We start from the raw sequence: 16,119 nt of genomic DNA on the forward strand, positions 1-16,119 counted from the left end.
TTTTCAAAGAGGCATACATCAACCTATTACAATGTGTTTTATTTATTTAGATCTTGATTCAAACATGTTGTTTCAAAAAACACATGAGACAATCAAGGACATTTGAATAATGAATGAATATTTGATGAAATTTAAGAAATTATTGTTAGTTTTTTATGTATAATAATGGTTTAGTGGATTTAGAAATGAATACTGAAATATTTACAAATAAAATGCTATAACGTCTGGGTATTGTTTCAAAATAAGCCATGAGGATAGTGGGGTGGGAGAATAGATTCAAAAGATGGCCGTAAATTGATAATACTTGAAGTAGGGGGATGGATACATAGGGGTCCATTCTTTCTCTTATTTTTGTATCTACTTAAATTTTTTCCATAATAAGAAGTTTTAAAAAGTTCTATACGCTTGACCTACTATTTATATATACAGTGTGTAGTAGATATGAGTTTGCTTCACAACTTCAGGGCAAGAAGTGACACATTATTTTTAAGAATCAGGTCCAATCTGCTCCAAGCCCCCACTGCTTAGAATGTTGAGGACTCTAACCTACAGAGTGTTTAGGGGATGGCTCCTTCCCTGTAGGGTTGCACCAGAACCTTTGGGTCTTTAAAGTCATCTGGAAACAGGAGCTAGGTCTGCATGGAACACTCATTGTTCCAGCCTATGGGATCTGCCTCTGTGACTGCTCACTTCCCAAAACACTTCACCTCTCCGAGGTCCCATCACCTGGTGAAGGACAAACTGGACAAGTCTCTACTTGCAGAACCCCCTTCTAAACTTGTCTTCATCTCCAGATTCAGGAGTCTCACCCTTTCACCTTGGTTGGACCCTGTGTAATTCTGCTTGGGCTGCCAGAACAAAACACCACAGTCCAGGTGGCTTAAACACATCAGGAATTCGTTGCCTCACAGTTCTGGAGGCTGGAAGTCCAAGATCAAGGTGGCTGCAGGGGTAGTTTCTCCTGAGACCTCCCTTCTTGGCTTGCAGAAGGCCGCCTCCCTGTTGTGTCCTAACGTGGCCTCTCCATGTGCATGTGCATCCTGGTGTCTCTTCCTGTTCTTAAAAAGACGCCAGTCCTATTGGATTAGGGTCCACCCTTATGACCTCATTTAACCTTAGTTACCTTTAAGAAGTGCAGTCACATTGGGGTGAGGGCTTCAACATATGAATTGGGTGGGGGGAGGGGGCCATTCAGTTCTTAACAGATCCCTCTTTTGCCTCTCCAGGCCAAACTTCCTAAATGGACCTGGCCTCTCAGACAGAGGTGTTGGCAGTGAAATTGTCTTCCAGGGACCTGGCAACTTGTTTTGGCCCTGACATGCAAAACCCATCACTATTCTGGGAGAGAACTGGGCAGCAAAGGCTTGGCTGCCTCTGGTGAGAACCAATACAAGCGTTCCATGTCTCACAGCTTCCAGAGCAAAACTCAGCATCCTGTTGTATCAATCAATGGGCATGTACAAAACAGGCAGGGACAGACAAGGGAGTCAGGTGTAAGTCTCCGATTCCTTCTCACTAAGGAATTTTCTAATGAGGTTTAAGAAGTGTGGGTAAGTGATAGCCTGCACGCTCCCCTCTGGAAGTTCTGTTTCTGATCTTGAATTTGCCTCATAAGGTTATGCTTATCTTTATTTTCCAATGTCCTTAATTGTCCTGTTTTTACTAACAATTTCTATGGAACAGTGGTTCTCAAAATGAGATCCCCAAACCAGCAGTCTCAGCACCACATGGAAATTTTCTAGAAACGCAAATTCTCTGGCCCCACATCAGATCTTTAGAACAGAAACTCTGGGGTGAGGTCCAGGCATCTGTTGTAACAAACCCTCTGTGGGGTCTGATGCATGCTCAAGGTTTGAAACCACGAATCTAGAAAGCTTAAAGGTTCACTCCTGGAAAGGGTATGCAGCCTTGCAGTTAGTCTTTCTCGCCTGAACCCTGGGCTGCACTGTTCTCAAGTATTCCTTGGGGTTCTCTATGCACTATATCTTTTTAATTGCTTATAGCGAACTTCCTTTTGGAATCTGTACTCAAATCAGACCCTCTAACTTTTTACAATAACCTCAGCATGTAACACAGTGACTTGTACACAGTATGGTACTTCGTATTTGTTGAATAGGTAAACAAGTTAGTGCATACAATCATAAAACACTTATTTTGATGCAGATCCTTCATGTTCAGTTTTATGTAGGTTAAAAAAACAAGGATTCCGGTAGCTAAATTTGATTATCTGAAATTAAGAAGAATGTTGTCTAAGATTCAGGTTCAGTCCTAGGTGATAAATAACTACTTCTGGTGGATTCCAAGATGAGCATCATCCTGTGTTACTCTCAATTTACAATGACAGCTTCCCCATCAACTTGGCGGAAACACCTGCATCTAGCTCTCTAGACTGGCATCGAAGCATTAAAGGTATAAACTAAGACAATGGGGTTGCACTTCAGCAATAGGGAGCTTCGAGCCTGGACTCTTAGGAGATCTCCTGAGCTTTTCCTGCAGTACAGAGTGATGCAGGAAGAATGGGACACTCAACATCCTCTTAGTCAATCACTAGGTTACGTATGAACATGCCACGAGGACACCAAGAGTTATTGTCACCTTTCTCAGTTTCTACCTCGAGTCTGTGTTCCTTTCCTTCTTTTACGTGTTATGCGACAGGCACCAGTAACTATACATAATGGTGGAGTGGGATTTTCCCCCACAACTCTGAGAAGTCTCTGACAACTTCATTTCCAGGCAGGATGGACTCACCTCGCTCCCATCAGGTGACTCAGAGGTTGCCACCACCCCCTTCCCTGCACAGGACACAGCATCCTGTCTACAACACCCACTGCCTGCCGTGGGAAGTGCAACCAATCGGCTGCACGGATCCTACAGCGTGTGGCGTGCGACTTCTCGTGGGGACATGAAACACCTCAGCTGATACCCCTCTTCCTCACAGCATCAAGGAAATGAAGCAAACACTGTACCACGTCTGTCTTCAGAGGGGGAATGAGGTCTTCCTAGGCTCCAGGCACCACCACATTCACTCCCTTGAGATTTGCAAATTGTGTCCTCCACCTATTTTTGACTCTCTTGCATTTGTTTTATCACAGGCAGGGAACACAAGCTTTATAGATGAGGGGGTGTAAAATCTATTTTCTAAAATCCAGGTTTCTTGATGAAAAGTGAATGAATGAAATGAGTCAATGGATTTATCAGGATCACACCCCAGCCTGCATTCCAGGTAACATTCCAATGGAACCACATCTGAGTCAGCAAGCCTTTGACTCAAAAAATTAGTGTGTCGAAAACTCCTTGAAAACACTAACCAAACTAATGTGCACTGAAGTACAGAAAAATTAGCCCTTAAAGATTAGCAGACTAGGTTCTAATCCTGGCTCCTCCATTGATAAACTCTAAAACCTCCAGCAGGACATGTAATTTTTAGGAGCTCAGTAAGATGTAGACAATATTTACCTCCAAAGACTCCAGCAGGAAGTAACCATAATAATGTACATAAAGCCTCTGGGAAATGGTAGCCTTGTGTGGCTACTGAGTGCTCAGTGCAGCTAGTGGGACCTGGGAAATGCTGTGTAAGATACGTACCAGGTTTCAAAATTTAGTATGAAATGAAAAAAGTCAATTATCCTATACTTTATAATACTGATTACATGTTGAAGTAATATTTTGGAATATACTGTGGAATATATTACTTTTTCAAAATGTGCACAATGATATATTTTATCTTACACCAGAGATCAAGAAAAATGATGTTGACAGGTTGACTTATTTTTGTGCCTGTCTGAAAAGCTTATGCTACTACTGAATCATTAAAAAATATCCCGAAATCACTGACTTCATATACTTTTTAGGTTCTTATCTTGCAAGGTTAACTGTTTAAAAATTGTGATCATATACCTGTGGGCATCAGAATTTTCTCCATATTAGACAACTAAAAATTAGATACAGACATTGATAAATATTATCTATAAACTCCAACAGCCAGGCAATATCTATTCTCATTGCTTGACCTTTGAATTCAAACTTAAAATCCACACTATTTCTTTAATTGGCCTTAGATAATGGCACTCTAAAAATTTTTTCTGATTAAAAAAATATATGGACACTCTATGCTTAACGTTGGAAATCTAACAGATTTGCGTCTGGGTACGTGCAGCCATTTCTCTTTTGCCAGCTGAAGGATTGACTACCTGTGGAAAGCTCTCCAGGGCCAGACAGAAGTGCCTGCTCTCTGATCTAGCAGGATCCGCCCATTTCCTGTGGTGGGAAAGCCTGTAATTTCCTAACCTGGTTGTTGTAGGGTTCACTGGGGAGCCAGCAATAGTACCGGGAATAAAGAATCAAGTGTAGCCAGTCTTCCACACAGAGGTCCCAGGGACTGCGCCAACTGGGCCAATGAGACATCCGTGCATCCTGAAGAAGCCTCCACCTCTAGACAGACCCCATTTCTGCTGCATCCAGAGTCCATTCACGTTTACAAAGAATACCGGAGCCATTTGATGAGTTCGGAAGTATTCTTGAGTGGCTCATGAATTGCTCACCACCTGATATGGTTTGGCTGTGTCCTCACCCCAATTTCATCTTGAGTTGTAGCTCTCACAATTCCGTGTTGAGGGAGGGACCTGGTGAGAGATAACTGAATCATGGGGGCGGTTTCCCTCATACTGTTCTCATGATAGTAAGTCTCATGAGCTTCGATAGTTTCTTAAGGAGTTTTCCCTTTCACTCAGCTCTCATTGTCTCTTGCCTTCCGCCGTGATTGTTAGGCCTCCCCAGCCACGCGGAACTGTGAGTCCATTAAACCTTTTTCTTTATAAATTACCCAGTGTTGGGTATGTCTTTATCGGCAGCGTGAAAATGGACTAATACACCACCCTTACACATATCTAGTCCCAACTTACCTCAAGGTAGGTGATGCTAGAGGGGGCTGAAGGGACTTCAGGTCCTCTACACCCCAACAAAGCCTGGCTCAAGGGGCCTGGACCGGGCAAGCCATTGAAGTTGCCTGTTTCATCCCCTTAGGCAGTTCTGATCGTCCCTTTCATAGTGGAGGCTGATTCTGCTCCCGGGGCATTCAACCCACTTTTCCTAGCTCTATCCTCTGGCTCCTGCATTTGTGTCTCTACAAATAAATTTAAATTAACAAATGGGTAGCCTGAGTCTCCTCTTCTACAGGCTGAGAAGACAAGTGTAAAAGCCCTTAGCACACAGGGCCTGGTGCAGAGCAAATATACATAAAATCCCATTGCTGTCATTGTTAATTACCCAAAGCAGGATGGATTGATCAGGGTTGAAAGATACTTTGATTTTTAAAGGAATATATGCTTGCTTCTACCAATTATTTTCTTTTCTGTTGACCCATCTTCATTGGATCTAATTTGAAGCCTTGTCCTGCTGTGTCCCTCTCCTGCGATGAGGCTACAGGTGGTCCCTGTATCTAAGTGTGACCTGACCACCAAAGGGCGTCATCTCTCACTTCAAAATCCACACAGTTCAAACTCACACCAGCTATTCTGGCAGCTGCATGCTGTTGTAGCTTAAAAATGTGTCTCTTTTATACACACAGTTACTAAAGGCTCTGCTTTAACATCTAGAATATACTAAGCACTGTTCCAAGTAACCCCTTTAGTTAATTCTGCATTTCCCCAAAGGAGCACCATACCTTAAGACTGTCCTCAGCAGACAGTGGTTGCTCAACTTGCTAGATTGACCAGAACACCACCAAGTTCCCAGAAGTTTACTAGTGTCTACACTTACTCAATGAGGTATCCTGCAAATGACAGTCTGGGGACAGTTAAGCCTTCCAGGAGGCAGCACTGAGGAAATGTGCTCTATGCCAGTAAGATACACGAGGTGCCAACAGGACAAGGCCCTTGTGAAATGTGACAGCTCCATGTATTTGCCAAGGATCAGAAAAGGATCCCAGCTCAGCAAAGCCGGTTCTTATGTCCCTTCCTAGGGGTGAGCCCACATAAGTTAGAGGGGACCACCTCAGAACCCTGATTTAGGATTTGGACACAAAGAAAGCCCATAGGTCCCAACCTTCCCGGGTTGGAGGTCTGCTCTCCACAGCAGGCCGGGCCTATGTTGGCGACTGTGCTTCCAGAACGGTCCCCCATTCCAAAAGTTGACTTGCTGCATCTGACCTATGAGAAGCCTACATTTGGCATCAAGATCATCTGTGGAAAAGGGATCCCTGGGTTTCTAGGAGCTTCAACAGTAAACACACCTAGCAGGAACCCATTTCTGCAGCCGCTTCTGGAAGTGCTGACACGTGCTACAACATGGATGAGCTATGTGACAGGACCCAGTCACAAAAGACCACACGGTGACTGGCTCCATTTCTGTAAATGTCCAGAACAGCCCATCTATAGCGAGAGAAAGTAGATTAGGGACTGCCTAAAGCTTGGGCAGGGTGGGGGGATAAGGAGGGGGTGGAGGGAGGCAGCGATTGGAGGATAACAGCAAAGGGGTATGGAGCATCATCTTGGGGTAATAAAAACATGTGAAAATTGTTAGTGATGGACTTAAAACTGAATAGACTACAGGCCACCCAATTGTCTACTTAAATGGGTGACTTACGCAGTATGTGAATTTTATCTCAATGAAGCTGTCAAAGAATCAGGAAGTGCTCAATACCATTTATTGTGGAACAGCTGCTTAATATGAGTTTCTAAAAGCTGTAGTTACATCAGGATAAGAGCAGAGCGGCCTTGGTCAGCTCTGTCCGCATCCCTCCACAGAACTCTGGTGAGCAACCTGCCTGAATTCTACACTGTTGGCCAAAATAGAAATGAGGATTTTTTTAAAGTCATTTTGTGGTGGAATATCTAATCCAAATTTCTTAGAAACAAGCAAGGATCCTTGCAGTGTTATTCCAGCACCCAAGCTCCAGCTGGAGGGACTGGTGAGTACCAGGAACCTGTTAAGGGACAGGATGGCCCATGCCCAGTGCAGTGGAGCTCTGCAGCCCTCCTGGGGCTGCACTTCCCCAGCACTTCCTGGAAGGAAGACCTGGAAGGAAGGAAGACCAGAGCACTTCCTCGCCCGTCCCACACTGCACAGGTGGGCTGGTTTTCCCTTGGGTTAACATAGGAGTTATTTCATGCTACTTAAGCAAACGGCCAGGGAATCTGAGTGCCTGCTCTGTGCCAGCCATTATAATGTTTGGTAGTTCAGGAGGAGCAGAGTTTGCATTTAATAAGTGGTTAAATTTGAGAAACAATCTCGGCTAATATGCGGGCTACGTATCCTTTAGGAAATAGTGAACAAGATACAGCAAAGAAGCTGGGCAGGACAGAGGCAAAGATGAGACTGTTTCAGGAAGAATGTGACACATGGATACAGTCTGATTTACCTAAGGGAGAGGTAGACCAGGTATGGGAACTAATATTTGAGTGCCTATCTTCTCCCATAAGAAAATATAGTAACGACTTTCCCCAAGTTTTGATCCCTTAGCCATTTTACTTTACAGAATACCTTAGCTACTTCTGCTTAATGAAGCATTTTTTTTAAGTAGATGCCAGAGAATGCACCAATTTTACTGTATTTTTTAATGTGATGCCAAGACACAGAGCTGGTGTTGGCTGAAGGGTCTTGATTGGATCCCCCGTTGCTTCCTTTAAGTGAAATCTCAACCAATGGAGGAGAAAGTTGGAAGAGGAGGAATGCATGATGGTCCCAAGAAAACTCCACCAGATTTTTACTGCTAATCATCCCCCAACTGCAACACATCAAGTAGGAAAAGAAAAATCTTACTCACCTGACAGCCTAAGTACTTATAATTTTATTTCCACATTAGAGAGATAACATGTTTCTAGGATGAAGCACGAAGTGGTTTATTAAATTGATGACAATGTAGCACGGGCAGCCCCGGAGACTAAGGCGAGGTGCCCATACTGAGAGCGTGGCCCCAGATCTGCCTGACGGGGATCACGCCTACCAGGCCTACGGGGGGTTGATGGAGAACCCCAGCGCTTAGACACAATGACCTTACATTGAAGGGGCTCCAATGATTACACCCAAGTTAGTATTTATGCGCCAAACTGAGAAAGAGCTACTTTAATTGTCCTATTACAGACATCATGCTGTTTTACTTTTTGATCCAAATTCAAAAACTGCAAAAATGCAACATTATTTCTTTCTTAAAGATAAAGACCAGCTTTACTCCGTGTTGGCTTCAGGAACATGGTGATGGAGGTTCATCTCCCACTTCATTTCTGAGATCTTTAGACAAACATTGGCTACTTCCATAATCTATGCCTGGCCTTGGGCAAGCCCGTCATCTGAGACAGCAGAATACAGGAGCCTGCTCTGGTGCGGGCAGCTCAGGGGAGGCAGGTGTGTGCATCAAATATGGATCCTCACAGGAAGGAAACATTCTGAAGGCTCAGAACATATTTCAAACTCATGTCACGTAACATAGGTGTCATTTTTACTTTATTTAAGGAAAAAAGGTTGGGGGGACAACAGTAATTTTCATAATACACAGTAGACAAGTTAGCACTGCAAAAAAAAGGGCTGTGTACTTGCCACCAGTCTGCTTTGCAGCTTTTATAATTAGTAAATTTAATGCAGTTTGTCATTTGTATTACTATTTAGCAAATTAATAATTGGCAAAATTAGGGTAAGTGTGCTACAACTAAGACGAAAACCTAAATAACCCATTAAAAAAATCACTTAAAATAAACCATAAATATGTGGTGTGCATTAGTGTAACAAAACCATTTTTGTAAACATTTTCTCCAACATTAACATGTGCATGAGAAAAAAGTAAAAACACTGCACTCAATACAGAAAGGGTTACTCTGATCTCAATACAGAAAGGTTATTACTTACGAAAGCTTTGACTAAACCTACAGATATTTTTGTTTTGTTTGGAAGAGCACTCCTCTAACAGTTCAATGTTCCATATGTAATGGAATCATTACAATACTGTTTTCTGGTGTAATTTTGCCATATTGGCACTTCTGTGGAGAAGTCACTACCCTGTAAAAGGGGGGAAAATAACTCCTTTCCTAAAAGAATCTAAACATTTCAACGACTCCCAATCTTTTATGGAGAAACTTCACTGGGTACCTGCATCAAGTTATAGCAACTCAATCTGGTTTACAAGGGGGTGAGGCTAAGAAGGGAAGGAAAAAAGGCAAGTAAAGCACAGACCAGGAAGCCCCCGCCTAGAGGGACAAAGGGTGGTCCAATTTCAGTAACTTAAGTCGAACAATGGATTCCATTCAGTTCACCACAAACACCAAGACAGTGCCCACGGGGTGCCTGGAGCTACACAAGCAGAGCAAGCACAACTCGGTGTGAGCTCAGACCCCTTCACCACCTATGGGAAAGCCAGTTTTCCTCAAGTTCTAAGCACTTGGTAATTCCAGTGAAACACCATTTGCATTTTTTGTGTAACCCTTGACTTACAGATGTGGAGCTTCAAGTCTTTGGATAATGCAAGACCACGATGCCACATTCTTTGTTCTCTGCCTTCTCCCACTTAACATCAGACATTGAACACTTCTTCAAAGACATCTGCCCACCTTTTACTGTTCTCTAAAGCCAGGGAAGGAGCCACAGTCACCTGTGCCTTTCCTTCTTCTCTTGATATGTACACAAGTGTGTTCACTGTGGCATGTTTCATCTTATGAAAAGCCTAAGCGTGGATATAAATCACAAGCAGGAATTTAATTCTAACTAAAGTCCTGTGGTGATGGAATCCAGCCTACCTCAAATCCCTTTAAAGGTAAGATTAACTTTTCAACCTTCTCTAGGTTAATTACAAACCAGTAGGCGGCTTTGGCCTTCAGCACTGCTCCAAATTCGTACAAATGAAACATCCATTTCCATCTTCTTTTCCCTCCCCAAAAAGTAAGGCTTCTCAGCTTATCTTGTCTTTATGGGTATACACAAAACCACCAGCTGCTGTGTCTGCATTCATGGGTGGATGGATGTACTTGACTTACCAGATGTTTGTAGCTGAAAGGAGGGCCTTTTTCAAAAATACTGAACCAGGAAGAGGAAACTGACAGGGGCCAGAGTGGGTGCCAAGTGGGATGGGAAGCAGACAGGTACAAATGGCTGCTGTGTTTAGGTGGGTGGGGGCAGAGGGAAAATCCCCCATTTTCACAATATACAGGAAAAGTAACCACAAAGGAAGACGATTAAGCCTAAAAAACAGCAAGTTTCTTTTGATGACTAAGTTTTTGTTAAAGCGGCCATAATGCAGTATTTCCACTCGGAACTCGACAAGAGGAAAGTCAGATGGCAGGACTGGGACACGGAGCCCCTGATCTTTTTCTGAGACGGTAACATCCTTAGGGGAGCTGAGTGATGACCATGAAGCCATGAAACAGATTCTTTCTCAAGACATTTATTACAAATGTCATGAATATATTCATAAAGGAAAATCGGTTTAAAAAACAGAGAACAAGAGAGCAAGTGAGGAAACGAGAAAAGCCAGGACTTCGGTATTACACCTAAAACACAGAAGATGCCGACTTCATGAATAAGCAGAATTCACTACATTCTTAAAATAGTTTTAGTGCATTGCATTTTTAGAAAAGGGAAACTCCCCCGCCCACGAGAAAAGGTTCCTGCAACACTGAACAGTTTGTGTGACTATTCTAATGTGACCACCTGTCTGCTACCACCCACCCCCCACATCGAGAACACTGAGATCTCTTGTGTCACGGGCTGCAGTTGCCCCATCAACCTTTAATGCTGAATCTGGTGAAAACAAAGCATTCTGCTTTCTAAACTTGGAAGTAAATTGCATCAGCCTTAAGGCTATTTCCCATCTTCATGGACAGTTCTTGTGCCTGCTGACTTGTGACAATAAAAGTCAAACTTCAATCTGGTCGTTTTGGTATTAAGATTAAATTAAACATTAATGGTTTCTTCCAAAAACATATAAACTAAATCACCTCTCAATGCATTAAGAACAATGAGGTAGGCAAAAAAAATAAACACGTGGTTTGAACTTTTTTCTTTCTTCTGCAAGTGCAGACTGTGGTAAAACTGTTGTTGCACTTCTAGGTTTAAACAAAAATTAAACCTTTAACTGAGGCAGTGCTAATACTGTCACACAACAAAGTTCTGGCCATTATACAAAATGCACACGTTTTCTTTTTCTTTTTTTTTCCTTTTTTTTTTTAGAACCATCTGCACATGATTTAGGCAACCTGGTACACAGAAAAATGACTGAGTTCTTGGCCAGGACCCCCCACCCCAAATCCAAAGAAACAAAATGGGACCCCTTAACCCACCCCACCCCATCTCCCAAGCCCCACCCACAAAAAAGTTATCCTAGTAACTGTGTCTTTCACATTTTATAAATATTAACTTCTTAAACCTGCATCTTCTTCTTTGTCCACATATTGTCACATTACAAAAAAGAAATGTCAATTAAATACACTGTTAATGTTACTATATTAAATCTGCTCTCTGCTTCAGCACTCTGCTCCTTTTACCACCACTTCTCACCTCCTTGTGCCCACTGCCAATAAAACCAACGGCGTGTTCATGGTCACCACTGTCAGACACCCACAAGACAGAGTCATTCAGAGACAAGGAATTCTGGAGCTGGAGGAAAGGTGTTTGCTTTCCAGTATGATGCTCAATCCCAAACACTGATAGCACCTGATGGTAGAATCTGAACAGCACCAGCTGCATTGCAGCCTTGATTTATTTTGGAGTAAGAAAAAAAAAAAAAAAAAAAAAAAAAGAATGGGGATAAACTGGTAAAACAGGAACAGGAAGGAGGGGAGAGAACCCAACACATGAGGTCTGCACACACAGCTGTCCTGGTTGCCCTCGGTGCAGCTCCAAGCTCCAGTTACAAGGAATTCCAAGTTCTCAGGATCTTGAAGACTCTGGAGGCCAGTAATCCCTGGATCACACTGCTTCTACCAGCTCAGAAGAGAAGTCCTGCCTAAGGTCATGAAATAAACCTGACTGCTGCCACCAGACCGAACAGAGGCAAAGAACACCTGCAAAAGCCAGAAAAGAGAGGGTATGGTTACCATGGTCATGCAGCACTTCCAGCCAGGGAATCTAAGCCACCATCATCCCCAACACTATACGAGAAGCTGAGACCCCCAAAAAGCCTTTTCGAAAGAAACTCTGAGGCCGGGCACAGTGACTCACACCTGTAATCCCAGCACTTTGAGAGGCCAGGAGTTCCAGACCGGCCTGGCCAACATGACGAAACCCGTCTCTACTAAAAACACCATGTGGTGGCACACACCTGTAATCTCAGCTACTCAGGAGGCTGAAGCATGAGAATCAATCACTTGAACCCAGGAGATGGAGGCTGCAGTGAACCAAGATCACACCACTGCACTCTAGCCTGGGCAACAGAGGGAAACTCTATCTCAAAAAAAAAAAAAAAAAAGGCCGGGCACGGTGGCTCACGCCTGTAATCCCAGCACTCTGGGAGGCCAAGATAGGCGGATCATCATGAGGTCAGGAGTTCAAGACCAGCCTGGCCAAGATGGTGAAACCCCGTCTCTACTAAAAATACAAAAAATTAGCTGGGCATGGTGGTGGGCGCCTGTAATCCCAGCCACTCAGGAGGCTGAGGCAGAGAATTGCTTGAACCCAGGAGGCAGAGGCTGCATTGAGCTGAGATCACGCCACTGCACTCCAGTCCGGGCAACAGAGCGAGACTCCATCATCAAAACAAACAAACTAACAACCCACAAAAACCTCTGGGGCAATTATCAATTTATACTTTGTAAGGAGTGACCATCTGCAGCCAATTTTTATTACAACTCAGGCTTGTTACTACTAACTCCTTATACATTGGCATATTGTGAGAACACAAAGAAAAAAATGGATGTTTCTGAAGAGTTATTTCTTTCTGCTTCTACTGTTAACACCTTCTAATAAATAAATGTCTTTAAAAAACACAATGAGCAAAAACAAAAACAAAAAGAAAAAAACACACAATGAGCAACAGGGAAGACTCCCTAATAATCAACAAAAAATGTATTAATTCTTCATATAATCCATAAAGTAATAGAATTTTTGTGCCTTTTATTAATATATCTTAAAGAACATGACATGCATGATAAAAATATTTAAGTGCCTGAAATTCAAAGAATGTTATAGTTGCAGCTACGGTAAACATACTTAGGAAGGTATAAGCCAACAAGCTGACAAAATCCTGGATTAGGTCTGAGCTATAGAGATTTTCAAGGTCACAGATTTGGGAGATCATCTGTAGGCAAAACTTCACTTGAAACTGAGTTGTAGGGCTGCAGAAGACAGTGGGTGGGGGTGAAGCGACTTTGTGTTTGGGATGTATTGGGCAAGCAGGACCAGCTGCCAAGGACAGATGTGTAGTTTCTTCTTTCTCACATTAAATGATTAAATGTTTAAATCTGAGAACTGGGCTGACTGCTAGTCTGTCAATGTGAGGCAAAAGGCAGAAACGTTCTTCAGAGCCAAGTTTCAAAGGTCTGACTGGACAGAAGAAAGAAAGGGTAGGCTTAGTAAAAATCAGTTCCACCCTCGATGCCTTCTCCCTTGGCAAACAGGGATGGGTCAACGCCCCTGGCCATCTACCTGCTCCCCTCCAAAGCCAGTTTGAAAGGGACTTCCTGGGAGGAAGTTGCCACAGGAATCGTCCCTGGAGTGATATGGCCAGTTCTGAAAAGCAAAGGGGGTGTGATGCCATGGCGTCTCAGGTGCAGGAGGTTATGTTATGTCTGCATAAGATGATTTTTACTGTGAAACATTTCTGACATGCAAACCTAGGAAGCAGTTTCACCACTCACAGACTAACAAGGGGCATCCTCTTGACACACATCAGGCGAGAGGAACCTTTCGATGTAGGCAAATCGCACGGTGGTTCCTTCCACTCACAAAAGAATTTCAGTCAACTCAACTGGCAGCTTTTATCTTCCCTATCTCTAAACTAATTGTTAGCCTAGACAGGTCATTTAATAGAGTTAAAAATATATATACAAAGCAAAACCCAAATATGTTAATTTCTACAGTGGAAAAATATCTCTGTCCCCTCATAGCAAAAAGCAAAATATAACCCAATCCTCACAAACATGACTAAAAAGCAACGTTTAAAAAGTTCCTTGATTATTTTTATCAAAACTCCAAGGAAATTAATAATCAAACTCCATGCAAAACAAGCCATTACTAAAAGACAGAGTAACTAAAAAGAATCCATAAGAAAACCATTACCTTGTCATTGCGTTCACACAAGAATTTTAGTCTTTGAGCCCTTTTGTGCATGAACACACCATCCAAGTGACCAGTTTCCACAGATCGGATCTCTATGGCCTTCTCTCCCCAGCCCATTGTCTGATTGGATCGAATATATGCTTTTGGGGAGGGAAAAATTACAAACCATTAAAGATAAGGAAACAGCCCTGGAAAGATGTTGCTTATGTGATAAACAAATATTTTTATACTTTTAAATCTTTTTAAAATTTAAAATTTAAATGCCTAGCATTTAAATATTTGTTTTCAAGGAACTCTGCCTTTGTAACCACCTTGTCCATTCTGTGAAGGAGTGACTTGCATCAGTGGTTGATCTATTTCATTCTCCTTAGGCCTTTCATGCCTATCTAGAAAAATGAGCCACTGAGTTTAGAGTTTAGTGCACAGATTTTTATCAATCCAATCACGAGAGAAGGCAGGGAAGAGAAACGATGAGTGATCAGAGACAGTGACTTAACTACAATAAAACCAAAATAGTTTTGGAATAGAAACCCATGAAAATGTCAAATATCAGTCTTTATTACTGAACGCAAACTAGGAAACTATGCACAAGGCTGTTTGTAGTTACGGCTCTACCATTCTCAAGTGCAAATAATTTCCCTTTCTCTCCGTCTCCCTTTACCAATTCGTTACCAATTCTCTGTCTCCCTTTACAAAGCGGTCAACAAAAACATGTCCGATTTTCCTCTGGATGTTTTAAGGATTAAATGAGAGATTATGATAACAGGATTTTTAAAGTATAAAATAATTTCTTGGATTTTGTTGTAAAATAGACCTATGACTATTTCCACGGACTACAATCTAACTTTCTACCATCTACGGCCAACCACTCTGTTCAATGGTAGCCAAAAGGTCTGAAGGACATACAAAGTCAGCATGATAAATACATGCAGTCTCAGACACGGCTCCACGTTCACAAATGCTGCCTTTCCCAAGTTCTCCATACCTACTGACGTAGGCATCTCTCCCCACTGTAGAACTACATCCTTGGTGATCCTTCCATATGTGTTTACATAAACCCCCTCATCTTCATAGCACACCAAAAGCTCCATTCCATCTGTATTGGGGAGGATGATGATTGCATGGGGTTTGATGCTACACTGGATCTAGAGAACAGGAACAAAGTACAGGGAAGAATGTCTGTGGTTATTTCCAGCCCTGTGAAAGTGCTCAGTAAGACTCTTGGTGAATGCACTGGTACCATATCCCTGGTGATAAATACAGCAATTAGATAACATTTGAGAATACTCATGCAAAATATATCCCCAAGTCTGCTCTTTCCCAGTAATATACGCTACTGACTCACATCTCCTGAGGCCCATGAAACATATTTGGATGCTGGGCTCCAACTGAGAACCACTCCCAACCCAGGGACGTTCTGGCCTGCCAGCAACTGCCCCAAATCCATCCCATGTTAGTCAAAGCAAGGGCTAAGAGGTTTCCACAAGGGCTCCACAGAGCCAGGAAGGTGGATTTCCACTTATCTAGGAGCATGGAGCTACTGACAATTGCTTATCATTTAAATACTCACCCCCACACCGAGGGGAAATGAAGAATCCCTGCTTGTGTTAGTTCACTAAGCAGAGTAAAGAAAAAAGTCAAAACAAAATGAAACCAGTCAACCAACCATAGAGTGTGGGTTCTTTCTTACGTGTGTTGGTAGATAAATGTCATAGACTGATCCGGAATCCACATCAACAGCATGGAATCCAGCACAGGATCCATAGATCACTTTCAACCTCTGGCCTTCCTCAACAGTGAGATCCACCAGTAATGGCTTATGTACCAATTCTCCAAATGACTGCAAAGAAGCCATAAGAGAGAAGTGAGAAGATGAAGGAGAACTTACTTCTAACAGATCAAACTAGAGAAGACCCAACACAC

General features: G+C 42.7%; 1 protein-coding gene and 1 pseudogene across 19 annotated transcripts in view; both read right to left on the bottom strand.

Moving 5' to 3' along the window:
* Positions 1 to 8,422: 8,422 nt before the first annotated feature.
* LOC112636980 lies at positions 8,423 to 10,402 on the bottom strand (annotated as a pseudogene). Its single transcript, XR_003122364.1, has one exon. The product of XR_003122364.1 is annotated as an uncharacterized LOC112636980 (transcript).
* MAP4K4 (mitogen-activated protein kinase kinase kinase kinase 4) overlaps positions 8,423 to 16,119 on the bottom strand; it is a 193,928-nt gene continuing 186,231 nt past the window's right edge. For 11 of the 18 annotated variants that reach the window (XM_025405822.1, XM_025405814.1, XM_025405815.1 and 8 more), the window contains 4 exons: positions 15,887 to 16,036; positions 15,182 to 15,341; positions 14,197 to 14,336; positions 8,423 to 11,984 (listed from right to left, as the gene is read on the bottom strand). In XM_025405822.1, the coding sequence (XP_025261607.1) occupies positions 11,901 to 11,984; positions 14,197 to 14,336; positions 15,182 to 15,341; positions 15,887 to 16,036 (534 nt within the window). In that variant the 3' untranslated portion in view covers positions 8,423 to 11,900. Of the gene's footprint in view, positions 11,985 to 14,196; positions 14,337 to 15,181; positions 15,342 to 15,862; positions 16,037 to 16,119 lie in introns of all 18 variants that reach the window. The other 7 variants (XM_025405820.1, XM_025405821.1, XM_025405807.1 and 4 more) reach the window with 1 other exon arrangement.

The sequence above is a fragment of the Theropithecus gelada genome, chromosome 13 (genome assembly GCF_003255815.1).
Source record: "Theropithecus gelada isolate Dixy chromosome 13, Tgel_1.0, whole genome shotgun sequence".
NCBI lineage: Eukaryota > Metazoa > Chordata > Mammalia > Primates > Cercopithecidae > Theropithecus > Theropithecus gelada.